The sequence below is a fragment of the Oncorhynchus nerka genome, linkage group LG22, assembly GCF_034236695.1.
Source record: "Oncorhynchus nerka isolate Pitt River linkage group LG22, Oner_Uvic_2.0, whole genome shotgun sequence".
NCBI classification, from domain to species: Eukaryota; Metazoa; Chordata; class Actinopteri; order Salmoniformes; family Salmonidae; genus Oncorhynchus; species Oncorhynchus nerka.
Window position 1 is genome coordinate 98,976,925 of NC_088417.1, and position 15,000 is coordinate 98,991,924.

The 15,000-nt window shown below is 42.4% G+C and overlaps 1 protein-coding gene across 10 annotated transcripts in view; it reads left to right on the forward strand.

Annotated features, from left to right (window-relative positions):
- LOC115125850 (transcription factor 4-like) overlaps positions 1–15,000 on the forward strand; it is a 498,318-nt gene that overhangs the window by 702 nt on the left and 482,616 nt on the right. For 2 of the 10 annotated variants that reach the window (XM_065007641.1, XM_065007648.1), the window contains exons 1-3: positions 1,069–1,293; positions 1,572–1,610; positions 2,638–2,707. In XM_065007641.1, the coding sequence (XP_064863713.1) occupies positions 1,192–1,293; positions 1,572–1,610; positions 2,638–2,707 (211 nt within the window). In that variant the 5' untranslated portion in view covers positions 1,069–1,191. Of the gene's footprint in view, positions 1–1,068; positions 1,294–1,571; positions 1,611–2,637; positions 2,708–15,000 lie in introns of those variants that run through there. The other 8 variants (XM_065007644.1, XM_065007646.1, XM_065007645.1 and 5 more) reach the window with 6 other exon arrangements.

Below are 15,000 nucleotides of genomic sequence, written 5' to 3' on the forward strand. Positions count from 1 at the left end.
GCTAGCCCCCCTAGCTCTGAAAACAGGCTTACAAGGGTAGGTAGCATCATTATGTAACGTCAAAATATTTCAACCTGCACATTTGATCTCCTGTGATAGAATAGCACACTTTTGTCTTGATGCCAAAATACAACTATAGCCTAGTTATATTTTCATACATTGTATCAATAACATTGTCTGTCTTGTCATCATCATCATCATCATTGAAGAAAGACTAGGTTTACCAGCTATGCTGCAGACCTCACCCCATGATTATAAATTGAACGAGTGAATTTGGGCGTTGTTATCTTGTAATAACAACAATATTTAAATGTAAAATAAAAAAATAAAAATCATATAGCCAACTATCGATGTCGAAATAAATGTTTGTTTTCATATCGACCCAATATCATCGTTTATGTGCCATGAATTTGGATGGTTTGAGATGTTGACAAACAGACAGACATTCACACACCCGCGCGCACCTTCCTGTTGACACTGCGCACTCCAACCCAATTATATCTGCGTTCTGAACCAATCAATCAATCATTTACAATTAAAACATATTTTGCAATGTCAACAACGTTTATCAATTTTCCCTCTCGTAAATGTACATTTCACCCCACCAATTGCTGTCAGCAAAAGTGCAAGGAATCGATATATTAAAAGGTAGCTAGGTGGCTGTAGAAACCAACGTTATTACTATTCTGTGGCACATACATGGGGCTCAAACTCGGATGAGTGGAAGCTGGAAATGAATAAAAGTCCTGTCAATGATCACGTTCCATTTACAAACTGATATTTATAAACGACCAGACCTACTTTCACTGCGTGTGTTGACCATTTGTATAAAGTCCGCTTTATTTACATTTTTTTCCCGCTGTCTTTATAGTGTTTGTATTTATTGTATATGCAACGGGATTGTCACTTCTTGATCTCTGGCTAAACTGCCATTAGCACAGCTCGACCTGGATTTGGGGAAACATTCCCATTCCTATGCTGATTTTTCTTCCTATTTTATTTCACCCGATTCATACATTTTATCCTAAACCTCCTGTTGCACAAGGATGCGCTGAGAGAGAATAGGTTTAAATGCAAAGTGGAATCTTGCGCGACTCGGCTCCCGGTCGTCTGGATTTTGAGGAAGATCTAATAGTCGGTCCCCCTCCCATCCGTGCGAGAACTGGCGTCCTCTGACCGCAATTTGTTTCCATGTTTTTAGGTTTGTGTGATTTTGCTAAAATGCATCACCAACAGCGAATGGCTGCCTTAGGGACAGACAAAGAACTAAGCGACTTATTGGATTTCAGTGCGGTAAGCAATTGTTATAATATTGCAATGACCACAACCACGGCACCGACCTACCGGCGGACTGTTTAAATGTTTATTTGTACGGCATAGATAGACTAATGTTTTTGTTATTCATTGTGATGTATTTATTTAAAAGTGTTTTTTTTTCTCTGTACGTCTTTAACTCAACATAAAACATAAGATTTAAGCAAGTTATAGTATCCTAATTGTGTTTTCTATTTTTTCCCAAAACATGTGCAGAGAAATATGATATTGCATTAGTAATTGTGTTGTTTCTATAGATGCGAAACAGCGATTTGAAAATGTTCCCAACATCAATGGTAGTATATCCCATTTTAAGTATTTTTTCCTTGTTTCATTCTGTCCTAGAATAGACATTTTTTAAATAAGTTTTAAATTCCTGTCTTTTTGTGATGCATAATTCTAGTGACAGGTCTCCGGTCAGTAGATCAATCCCAGTAACATAACTGCATGCGGGAGTAGCCCACGATTACATATCAGCTTTAACATATAAGTCGTTACTTGTACACAATGTTGATGTTTTTATTTCATGTTATGAATAACGGATAATTGACTTTATTCCGACCCGATCTAGTCGTGGCAGATATGTGTCCTTTATTACGCTGTATATTCGGAAGTTGGGACAGGAAACGTGCCCCACGGCCATGTTTCTTTAACCAATAACGATCGCTACTTTTAGTCAACTTCTAGCTGTTTGTGAAAATAAATACATATATAAATCACTTTTATGTATCAGAAATACATTTGATATTTGCTAATCCAGACATTTTTTATTTATTTTCGTCAGTGTATTTACAGCGAGGTAGACATTATTAATAATTACAGTTTTCATATTGCTGTTATTTCTGGGGAGGACACTATAAATCTAAGGATGCAGTAGAATTAGAAGACACTACTATTGGTCAATATAGAATTAGAAGACACTACTATTGGTCAATATAGAATTAGAAGACACTACTATTGGTCAATATAGAATTAGAAGACACTACTATTGGTCAATATAGAATTAGAAGACACTACTATTGGTCAATATAGAATTAGAAGACACTACTATTGGTCAATATGGATGACCATCTGCAGCACAGATCAGGGAAAGGTGTTCAGCACTCAGTTGAAGTTGGCTTGGGGTTCCCCATCATAGACCACAATTATACTTATTGTGTAGCATAAGGCTTTTATAATTTATAATAGTTATTTCAAAACGTGATTATTAGGATTTGACAAAAACCAAAAAAACCACGACATGTCCTATTTATTGATATATTTAAGATTGAACTTTTAAGCAATAAGGGTGTCCATTGTAAAGCAGTGTTTCTTTTCTTGCAGATGTTCTCTCCTCCTGTTAGTGGTAGAAACAGACCAGCCTCCCTGGGAAGTGGACATTTTGCAGGCTCAAGTATGTCAATCTCAGCTCATTTAAAGAACACAATTCTAGCTGTGGATATTGCATATGGTGTTTGAACATGTTAGTATCATTATTTCAGCTTCACTGTGTAAACATTTTTTTTTCTCCCTCTTACAAGGACAAATTATATTATTACAGATTATTTTTTAGCTTTGTTTATCAGCTATTAAGAATATAAGGGTCTCGTTGTGCATTTGTATTTACATTTAACTAGGCAAGTCAGTTAAGAACAAATTCTTATTTACAATGACGGCCCTAGGAACAGTGGGGTTAACTGCCTTGTTCAGGGGGGCAGAATGACAGATTGTCAGCTCAGGGATTCGATCCAGCAACCTTTCAGTTACTGGCCCAACGCTCTGAACTCACCGCTCCGAAACATACATCATACATTATTATTGATAACCCTTTAAGTTGTGAATGATAGTAGTGGGTTTACATGTGATTTCTCTGGGATCACTGGGCCTCCCACTCAGTACATAGCTGAGGAGGCCTGATGTGTCTTTAAACAGCAGGCATCGTTCCTCTTTGGGTAGTAACAGCAGGCATCGTTCCTCTTTGGGTAGTAACAGCAGGCATCGTTCCTCTTTGGGTAGTAACAGCAGGCATCGTTCCTCTTTGGGTAGTAACAGCAGGCATCGTTCCTCTTTGGGTAGTAACAGCAGGCATCGTTCCTCTTTGGGTAGTAACAGCAGGCATCGTTCCTCTTTGGGTAGTAACAGCAGGCATCGTTCCTCTTTGGGTAGTAACAGCAGGCATCGTTCCTCTTTGGGTAGTAACAGCAGGCATCGTTCCTCTTTGGGTAGTAACAGCAGGCCCTCGTGAAGACTCAGGCATCGTTCCTCTTTGGGTAGTAACAGCAGGTGCAGCATGTCAGTACCAGAGAGACGTTGAATGAAGTTACACCTCCGTCATATTTCTGTGGGGTTTTGAAAGGCAGCGACGATGCCTTTGAGTTGTTGTTTTTGTAGGGACTACTACGGGGTTTGTTAAAAGTCTCTTGTCTGTAGCACAGGAGCAGCAGTAGGGGTTTAAAATGTATGGACGAGCCTTTGGATTGTCATTTCCTCCACGCGGATGCGTAGAACCGGTTTTGGGTTTAGTAACAGCAGGTGTAGGCTGTTACACTACGCCCAGTCCAATCTAGTACAGGTTTAAACTGAATGAACTGTAAAGGCGGAATTCAACATGGCATTTTATTCAACGGTTTTGAGGGAAACGGACTCGTCTCCGAGGGGAGATCCTCGGAGCCAGATGATGTGGTTGTAGCTAGCCCCGTGCGGGGCTGCTGGCATTGAAACCCCACCGCTGGGGGGGGGGGATTCCAAACACTGCTTCTTAAAGTTACTATATATAGCTGGTGGTGGTGGGGAAGTGGATAGTTGTCAAACTGTTGCCCAAAAACAAAAAACAAAAAAACAGCAAGTGAGCGAACAAGGGTAAGTTCACATATAAATACATCCCCCTCATTGGTTGAGAAAGAGGAAGGTGATGCTTGCAACAGTGAAGCCATAGGTTAAACAGGCCCGCGTGAGGAATGTGCATTATTACGCCGTGCTCGTAGGTCATAGGGTAAATAGATGAATGACATTCCACACGGGGCTAATAGGAAACAGGACGTTGTGCTTGATGATGAGGATACGTTTTGTATTCATTCCCACAATGCCCCTAAGAATAGGAAACATTAGTGAATTGTGTTCTGCTTACTGGATGAAGATTAACAAGCATTAAGACCAAGAGAGACGATGAAGAATTGTGTTTACGCTGCTGTCGTTTGTAGGCCTTTGTGGCAGTTCACTCTTTTGTCTCTGTAGCACATTGGCAGAAATGTTGGTGTTTTGGAATAGACATTGCATTAGAATCTGCCTCTGTAGGTCGGCTATATCTCTGTAGGTAGGCTATATCTCTATATAGGTAGGCTATATCTCTGTAGGTAGGCTATATCTCTGTAGGTAGGCTATATCTCTATATAGGTAGGCTATATCTCTGTAGGTAGGCTATATCTCTATATAGGTAGGCTATATCTCTGCAGGTCGGCTATATCTCTGTAGCTCGGCTATATCTCTATATAGGTAGGCTATATCTCTGTAGGTAGGCTATATCTCTGTAGGTTGGCTATATCTCTGTAGGTAGGCTATATCTCTATATAGGTAGGCTATATCTCTGCAGGTCGGCTATATCTCTGTAGCTCGGCTATATCTCTATATAGGTAGGCTATATCTCTGTAGGTAGGCTATATCTCTGTAGGTTGGCTATATCTCTGTAGGTAGGCTATATCTCTGTAGGTAGGCTATATCTCTATATAGGTAGGCTATATCTCTTTGTCGGTAGGCTATATCTCTCTGTCGGTAGGCTATATATCTCTGTCGGTAGGCTCTATCTCTTTGTCGGTAGGCTATATATCTCTGTAGGTAGGCTATATATCTCTTTGTCGGTAGACTATATATCTCTGTAGGTAGGCTATATATCTCTGTAAGTAGGCTATATATCTCTGTCGGTAGGCTATATATCTCTGTCGGTAGGCTATATCTCTCTGTCGGTAGTCTATATATCTCTGTCGGTAGTCTATATATCTCTGTCGGTAGTCTATATATCTCTGTAGGTAGGCTATATATCTCTGTCGGTAGGCTATATATCTCTGTCGGTAGGCTATATCTCTGTTGGTGGGCTATATATCTCTATAGGTAGGCTATATCTCTTTGTCGGTAGGCTATATATCTCTGTAGGTAGGCTATATATCTCTGTAGGTAGGCTATATCTCTCTGTTGGTGGGCTATATATCTCTGTAGGTAGGCTATATCTCTCTGTCGGTAGGCTATATATCTCTGTAGGTAGGCTATATCTCTCTGTCGGTAGGCTATATATCTCTGTAGGTAGGCTATATCTCTCTGTTGGTGGGCTATATATCTCTGTAGGTAGGCTATATCTCTCTGTAGGTAGGCTATATATCTCTGTAGGTAGGCTATATATCTCTGTAGGTAGGCTATATATCTCTGTCGGTGGGCTATTTAATGTGGCTTTGCAATATCATGTTTCCATGCACCGCTATAGCAACATTTGATTTGCTAAACAAACACACATCGTACCGGTGGACATTATGATGTGTTTTAATCTATGGCTAAAGGAAGGCCTATATATAAACGACAATAAACCGTTTGTTTACCCTTTCAAATGATTCTGGCATGGGAAAACACTTTGTCCTGATTGGTTGTGTTTTGGGAGATGTTGAATGAGTTAAATGTCTTCTTAGACCGTGTTGCTGATACACTGCTTCCTGTCTCTAATTAGGCCTGAGTGGTGTGTGTGTGTGTGTGTGTGTGTGTGTTGTGTGTGTGTGTGTGTGTGTGTGTGTGTGTGTGTGTGTGTGTGTGTGTGTGTGTGTGTGTGTGTATGTGGATGACAAGCTTAATGCCAATGTATAGGCCTAAGTCTACCATATAGAACAGGGATCATCAACTCAGATTTAGCCGTTGGGTCGAATTCTTCTTGAGCATATGGTCACGGGGCCATATAATTAATATATATAATACACATAATTACAAATCATTTGTAGTCTCCAAATTAACAGCAAGAAGCCCAAACAGATATAATAAATGGACTTAAACGTAATCATTTTAGGAATAGATTTTCTTAAACGTAATCATTTTAGGAATAGATTTTCTTAAACGTAATCATTTATTTCATTTGAAACATTGTTTACATTTGTATACGATCACGTGTCTCTGTTATGCGTGTGAATAATTGGGAATAGATTTTCTGAAATTGAAATCATTTGGAGATGATTTCCTGGTGTTTTTTACAGTCTTTTATGTCCAACATTTAAAATTAAAATTTTATTAATTAATTAACTAAGGGGGGCCAAATAGCTTGCCGCCGCTAGGGGAAAGATTTCATATTATAGGGATCATCCTAAAATATAATGACCTATAATTCATTACGTTGGATACCTCACTGTGGTTTCAACATCTCAACTGCTTATATTTATTTAACGAGGAAAGTCAGTCTAGAACAAACTCTTATTTTCAATGACGGCCTAGGAACGGTGGGTTAACTGCCTTGTTCAGGGGCAGAACAACAGATTTGTACCTTGTCAGCTCGGGGGATTTGATCTAGGAACCTTCTGGTTACTGGTCCAACGCTCCAACCACTAGGCTACTCTGCCACCTCTACACTCTAACCACTAGTCTACCTGCCACCTCTACACTCTAACCACTAGGCTACCTGCCGCCTCTACACTCTAACCACTAGGCTACCTGCCACCTCTACACTCTAACCACTAGGCTACTCTGCCACCTCTACACTCTAACCACTAGGCTACCTGCCGCTACCTATTGGCTACTTCCATGTTTTTATCTTGTTGTAGCCTAAGCTCTCATATACAAACTGCTATTAAAGGTGTTGGCTACTTCCTGGTGTTGACTACTTCTGGGTGTTGACTACTTCCTGGTGTTGGCTACTTCCTGGTGTTGACTACTTCTGGGTGTTGACTACTTCCTGGTGTTGGCTACTTCCTGGTGTTGACTACTTCCTGGTGTTGACTACTTCCTGGAGTTGGCTACTTCCTGGTGTTGGCTTCTTCCTGGTGTTGACTACTTCCTGGTGTTGACTACTTCCTGGAGTTGGCTACTTCCTGTTGTTGGCTCCTTCCTGGCTTTGTCCCAAACGGTACCCTCTTCACCACAACAGTAGTGCACTAGCCTATATAGGGTGCCATTTGGGATGCAGATCGTGTGTTTCCCCGTGAATGGTGTATTGTAGGGTGACGAGGAGGTGTTTGTGGGGGGGGACACTACCCTGTTGCCATGTATTGTAGGGTGGTGAGGAGGTGTTTGTGGGGGGGGCACTACCCTGTTGCCATGTATAGTAGGGTGACGAGGAGGTGTTTGTGGTGGGGGTCACTGCACTACCCTGTTGCCATGTATTGTAGCGTGGTGAGGAGGTGTTTGTGGGGGTCACTGCTCTACCCTGTTGCCATGTATTGTAGGGTGGTGAGGAGGTGTTTGTGGTGGGGGGGGGGGGGGGTCACTGCTCTACCCTGTTGCCATGTATTGTAGGGTGGTGAGGAGGTGTTTGTGGTGGGGGGGGGTCACTGCTCTACCCTGTTGCCATGTATTGTAGGGTGGTGAGGAGGTGTTTGTGGTGGTGGGGGGTCACTGCTCTACCCTGTTGCCATGTATTGTAGGGTGGTGAGGAGGTGTTTGTGGTGGGGGGGGGGACCACTACCCTGTTGCCATGTATTGTAGGGTGGTGAGGAGGTGTTTGTGGGGGGGGGGGGACTACCCTGTTGCCATGCAACTTGAAGTTGGCAACCGATAGACGGGAGGAAATGTTTCATAAAACTGTGAATTGACTAACACATTTTTTTATTTTAATGAAAACCCGAAATCTTAATTGATGTTTTCAAGTTGAACATCAACTAAGGAGGTTATCAGTAAAGTCCATCTGTGGAATTTAAATGAGCTTTTGTGAGAGAAAAAAACAAAGCTGCACATGAACAGCCAGGCTCAGCCCCTGTTCTGGCTGTGCCAAAGTTCTCTGTGTGTGTGTGTGTGTGTGTGTGTGTGTGTGTGTGTGTGTGTGTGTGTGTGTGTGTGTGTGTGTGTGTGTGTGTGTGTGTGTGTGTGTGTGTCTCTGTGCCACTGTATGAGGAGAGATTTGGTGTGAAGGAGGAAGATATCGTTTTGTTGTCTTAATCAGGCATATCATTATTAAGACACCGTTCAGGGTAAATACTGTCTTAATAATATCCTACACCGTTCAGGGTAAATACTGTCTTAATAATATCCTACAACGTTCAGGGTAAATACTGTCTTAATAATATCCTACACCGTTCAGGGTAAATACTGTCTTAATAATATCCTACACCGTTCAGGGTAAATACTGTCTTAATAATATCCTACACCGTTCAGGGTAAATACTGTCTTAATAATATCCTACACCGTTCAGGGTAAATACTGTCTTAATAATATCCTACACCGTTCAGGGTAAATACTGTCTTAATAATATCCTACACCGTTCAGGGTAAATACTGTCTTAATAATATCCTACACCGTTCAGGGTAAATACTGTCTTAATAATATCCTACACCGTTCAGAAGTAAATACTGTCTTAATAATATCCTACACCGTTCAGGGTAAATACTGTCTTAATAATATCCTACACCGTTCAGGGTAAATACTGTCTTAATAATATCCTACACCGTTCAGGGTAAATACTGTCTTAATAATATCCTACACCGTTCAGGGTAAATACTGTCTTAATAATATCCTACACCGTTCAGGGTAAATACTGTCTTAATAATATCCTACACCGTTCAGGGTAAATACTGTCTTAATAATATCCTACACCGTTCAGGGTAAATACTGTCTTAATAATAATAATAAATACCTACACCGTTCAGGGTAAATACTGTCTTAATAATATCCTACACCGTTCAGGGTAAATACTGTCTTAATAATATCCTACACCGTTCAGGGTAAATACTGTCTTAATAATATCCTACACCGTTCAGGGTAAATACTGTCTTAATAATATCCTACACCGTTCAGGGTAAATACTGTCTTAATAATATCCTACACCGTTCAGAAGTAAATACTGTCTTAATAATATCTGGTCACCGTTCAGGGTAAATACTGTCTTAATAATATCCTACACCGTTCAGGGTAAATACTGTCTTAATAATATCCTACACCGTTCAGGGTAAATACTGTCTTAATAATATCCTACACCGTTCAGGGTAAATACTGTCTTAATAATATCCTACACCGTTCCGTTTGATCTGCTTGTACACACAGTCACGAACAGATAGTCTCCAAATGGAACCCTATTCTCTACCGAGTGCACTACTTTGTACTATACTTTGGTCTAAAGTAGTGCACAATATATAGGGAATAGGGTTCTATAGGGCTCTGGTCTAAAGTAGTGCACTATATAGGGAATAGGGTTCTATAGGGCTCTGGTCTAAAGTAGTGCACTATATATAGGGAATAGGGTTCCATAGGGCTCTGGTCTAAAGTAGTGCACTATATAGGGAATAGGGTTCCATAGGGCTCTGGTCTAAAGTAGTGCACTACATAGGGGATAGGGTTCCATAGGGCTCTGGTCTAAAGTAGTGCACTATATAGGGAATAGGGTTCCATAGGGCTCTGGTCTAAAGTAGTGCACTACATAGGGGATAGGGTTCCATAGGGCTCTGGTCTAAAGTAGTGCACTATATAGGGAATAGGGTTCCATAGGGCTCTGGTCTAAAGTAGTGCACTATATAGGGAATAGGGTTCCATAGGGCTCTGGTCTAAAGTAGTGCACTACATAGGGGATAGGGTTCCATAGGGCTCTGGTCTAAAGTAGTGCACTATATATAGGGAATAGGGTTCCATAGGGCTCTGGTCTAAAGTAGTGCACTATATAGGGAATAGGGTTCCATAGGGCTCTGGTCTGAAGTAGTGCACTATATAGGGTTCTATAGGGCTCTGGTCTAAAGTAGTGCACTATATAGGGAATAGGGTTCTATAGGGCTCTGGTCTAAAGTAGTGCACTATATATAGGGAATAGGGTTCCATAGGGCTCTGGTCTAAAGTAGTGCACTATATAGGGAATAGGGTTCCATAGGGCTCTGGTCTAAAGTAGTGCACTACATAGGGGATAGGGTTCCATAGGGCTCTGGTCTAAAGTAGTGCACTATATATAGGGAATAGGGTTCCATAGGGCTCTGGTCTAAAGTAGTGCACTATATAGGGAATAGGGTTCCATAGGGCTCTGGTCTAAAGTAGTGCACTATATAGGGAATAGGGTTCCATAGGGCTCTGGTCTAAAGTAGTGCACTATATAGGGAATAGGGTTCCATAGGGCTCTGGTCTAAAGTAGTGCACTACATAGGGGATAGGGTTCCATAGGGCTCTGGTCTAAAGTAGTGCACTATATATAGGGAATAGGGTTCCATAGGGCTCTGGTCTAAAGTAGTGCACTATATAGGGAATAGGGTTCCATAGGGCTCTGGTCTAAAGTAGTGCACTATATAGGGAATAGGGTTCCTTAGGGCTCTGGTCTAAAGTAGTGCACTATATAGGGAATAGGATTCCATAGGGCTCTGGTCTGAAGTAGTGCACTATATAGGGTTCTATAGGGCTCTGGTCTAAAGTAGTGCACTATATATAGGGAATAGGGTTCCATAGGGCTCTGGCCTAAAGTAGTGCACTATATATAGGGAATAGGGCTCCATTTAGAACGCTGTAGGATAGTGCTAGAGTAGAGTGCTTCCAATGCCTGACTGTTCCCCGGTTCCTCTATTCAACATGATCTGTCTTCGTCATGCCTGTCAGTTAAAAAGAGACTGATTGCATTCAAAATATAGACGAAGAGAGGAGGAGAGGAGAGGAGAGGAGAGGAGCAATTATTTAAACCTGGATTCCCTCCTCCCGCCTCCTCTCCTCCTTTCCACCCCCATCACTTCATGGCCTCACACTCTCTCTCTCTCTCTCTCTCTCTCTCTCTCTCTTTTGTCTGTCTCTCTCTCTCTCTCTCTCTCTCTGCCCCCCCCCTCTCTCTCAATTCAATTCAATTCAATTCAAGGGGCTTTATTGTTAAGGGAAACATGTGTTAACATTGCCAAAGCAAGTGAGGTAGATAATATACAAAAGTGAAATAAACAATACAAATTAACAGTAAACATTACACATACAGAAGTTTCAAAACAGTAAAGACATTACAAATGTCATATTATATACATATATACAGTGTTGTTACGATGTACAAATGGTTAAAGAACACAAGGGAAAATAAACCCAGTAGATATGGGAGTTTATCAAAATTGGATTTGTTTTTGAACTCTTTGTGGATCTGTGTAATCTGAGGGAAATATGTCTCTCTAATATGGTCATACATTGGGCAGGAGGTTAGGAAGTGCAGCTCAGTTTCCATCTAATTTTGTGGGCAGTGTGCACATAGCCTGTCTTCTCTTGAGAGCCATGTCTGCCTACGGTGGCCTCTCTTGATAGCAAGGCTATACTCACTGAGTCTGTACATAGTCAAAGCTTTCCTTAAGTTTGGGTCAGTCACAGTGGTCAGGTATTCTGCCGCTGTGTACTCTCTGTGTAGGGCCAAATAGCATTCTAGTTTGTTCTGTTTTTTTGTTAATTCTTTCCAATGTGTCAAGTAATTATCTTTTTGTTTTCTCATGATTTGGTTTGGTCTAATTGTGCTGCTGTCCTGGGGCTCTGTAGGGTGTGTTTGTGTTTGTGAACAGAGCTCCAGGACCAGCTTGCTTAGGGGACCCTTCTCCAGGTTCATCACTCTGTAGGTGATGGCTTTGTTATGGAAGGTTTGGGAATCGCTTCCTTTTAGGTGGTTGTAGAATTTAGCGTCTCTTTTCTGGATTTTGATAATTAGTGGGTATCGGCCTAATTCTGCTATGCATGCATTATTTGGTGTTCTACGTTGTACACGGAGGATATATTTGCAGAATTCTGCGTGCAGAGTCTCAATTTGGTGTTTGTCCCATTTTGTTAAGTCTTGGTTGGTGAGCGGACCCCAGACCTCACAACCATAAAGGGCAATGGGCTCTATGACTGATTCAAGTATTTTTAGCCAAATCCTAATTGGTATGTTGACATTTGTTCCTTTTGTTGGCATAGAAGGCCCTTCTTGACTTGTCTCTCAGATCGTTCACAGCTTTGTGGAAGTTGGTGACAGAAGTACCAGATCATCAGCAAACAGCAGACATTTGACTTCGGATTCTAGCAGGGGGAGGCCGGGTGCTGCAGACTGTTCTAGTGCCCGCGTCAATTCGTTGATATATATGTTGAAGAGGGTGGGGCTCTCTCCCCCCTCTCTCTGCCCCCCTTTTCTCCCCCCCTCTCTCTGTCTCTGTCTCTCTCTCTCTCTGTCTCTCTCTCTCTCTCTCCATCCCCCCTCTCTCTCTCTCTCTCTCTCTCTGCTTCCCCCTCTTGTCTCTCTCTCTCTCTCTCCGTCTGTCTCTCTGTCTCTCTCTCTCTCTCTCTCTCTGTCTCGCTCTCTCTCTCTCTCTGTCTCTCTCTCTCTCTCTCTCTCTCTCTCTCTCTCCTCCCTCTCTCTCTCTGCTTCTCTCTCTTGTCTCGCTGTCTCTCTCTGTCTCTCTCTCTGTCTCTCTCTCTGTCTCTCTCTGTCTCTCTCTCTGTCTCTCTTTCGCTCTCTCTCTCTCTCTCTCTCTCTCTCTCTCTCTCTCTCTCTCTCCCTCCTTCTCTCTCTCTCTGCTTCTCTCTCTTGTCTCGCTGTCTCTCTCTGTCTCTCTCTCTGTCTCTCTCTCTGTCTCTCTCTCTGTCTCTCTCTGTCTCTCTCTGCCTCTCTCTGTCTCTCTCTCTCTGTCTCTCTGTCTCTCTCTCTTTCTCTCTCTGTCTCTCTCTCTGTCTCTCTCTGTCTCTCTCTGCCTCTCTCTGTCTCTCTCTCTGTCTCTCTCTCTGTCTCTCTCTCTTTCTCTCTCTCTCTCTCTCTCTCTCTCTCTCTCTCTCTCTCTCTCTCTCTCTCTCCCTCCCTCTCTCTCTCTGCTTCTCTCTCTTGTCTCGCTGTCTCTCTCTGTCTCTCTCTCTGTCTCTCTCTCTGTCTCTCTCTGTCTCTCTCTCTGTCTCTCTCTCTGTCTCTCTCTGTCTCTCTCTGTCTCTCTCTGCCTCTCTCTGTCTCTCTCTCTGTCTCTCTCTCTTTCTCTCTCTCTGCCTCTGGACTCGTGTTAAAGTATGTTATTTTCAGGAAGCAGAACGAGCCTGACAAAAACCCGAGCCAAACTGTAATTATTGCGGCGGATTAGGAATTAATGGGTGTTTTAGCTATAATGGTGGTATTATTAGCAGTATTTAATAGTATTTAATGCTAATAATTTCTAGCTCTAATAATGAGAATAATTTTGTGGTTGTCTCTTGAGTCGTGTAATCTTCTTTACCTCAAGGCCTTTATAGGTTGATATTAATAGTCGATTATTGTTGGGTTTCATGCCACGGAGACGTCTTGGGTTTGTGACAAGTTACAATACTAGAGACAGACAGACGCCAGAGCTTCACTTTGTCACTGGTACCTGATAACGTTGGTTAAGGAGGTTGTACAAGTTACAATACTAGAGACAGACAGAGCTTCACTTGGTCACTGGTACCTGATAACGTTGGTTAAGGAGGTTGTCACTGGTACCTGATAACGTTACAAGTACTACTAGAGACAGACAGAGCTTCACTTGGTCACTGGTACCTGATAACGTTGGTTAGGGAGGTTGTACAAGTTACAATACTAGAGACAGACAGAGCTTCACTTGGTCACTGGTACCTGATAACGTTGGTTAGGGAGGTTGTACAAGTTACAATACTAGAGACAGACAGAGCTTCACTTGGTCACTGGTACCTGATAACGTTGGTTAGGGAGGTTGTACAAGTTACAATACTAGAGACAGACAGAGCTTCACTTGGTCACTGGTACCTGATAACGTTGGTTAAGGAGGTTGTACAAAGTGAACGTCCTTTACATTTAGTCGCCCACATACCATGTGATGACTGTCAAAGCCTCTGTCACCAGTGAGGGGTCATTGCAAACATTCCAATCATTCCAAACATTCCAATCGTTCCAATCATTCCAATCATTCCAATCATTCCAAACATTCCAATCGTTCCAATCATTCCAAACATTCCAATCGTTCCAATCATTCCAAACATTCCAATCGTTCCAATCATTCCAATCATTCCAATCATTCCAATCCAGAGGTTGTCTATGTGGAAAACAATCCCTTCCTAAAGAGACACACTGATAGTCTGATAGTTTTGGGATGAATGATTCAAGTCTTGTAGGATGGAAGGTTTTGTTAACTGCTCACCCTGAACATTTAACAGCACTGAATTGAACCCTCTCTAACGCAGAGGAGGGAGCACAGACACTCGATGAAGGCTGACTGGGCTAGAAGAGAGAACGCAGAGCCTCGATGAAGGCTGACTGGGCTAGATGATGAGGCTGACTGGGCTAGAAGAGGGAACACAAGGCTGACTTGGCTAGCCAGAGCCTCGATGAAGGCTGAAGGCTGACTGGGCTAGAAGAGGGAACACAGAGCCTCGATGAAGGCTGACTGGGCTAGAAGAGGGAACACAGAGCCTCGATGAAGGCTGACTGGGCTAGAAGAGGGAACACAGAGCCTCGATGAAGGCTGACTGGGCTAGAAGAACACAGGATGAAGGCTGACAGGCTAGAAGAGGGAACACAGAGCCTCGATGAAGGCTGACTGGGCTAGAAGAGGGAAAGGCACTGGGCTAGAGAGGGAACCTCGATGAAGGCTGACTGGGCTAGAA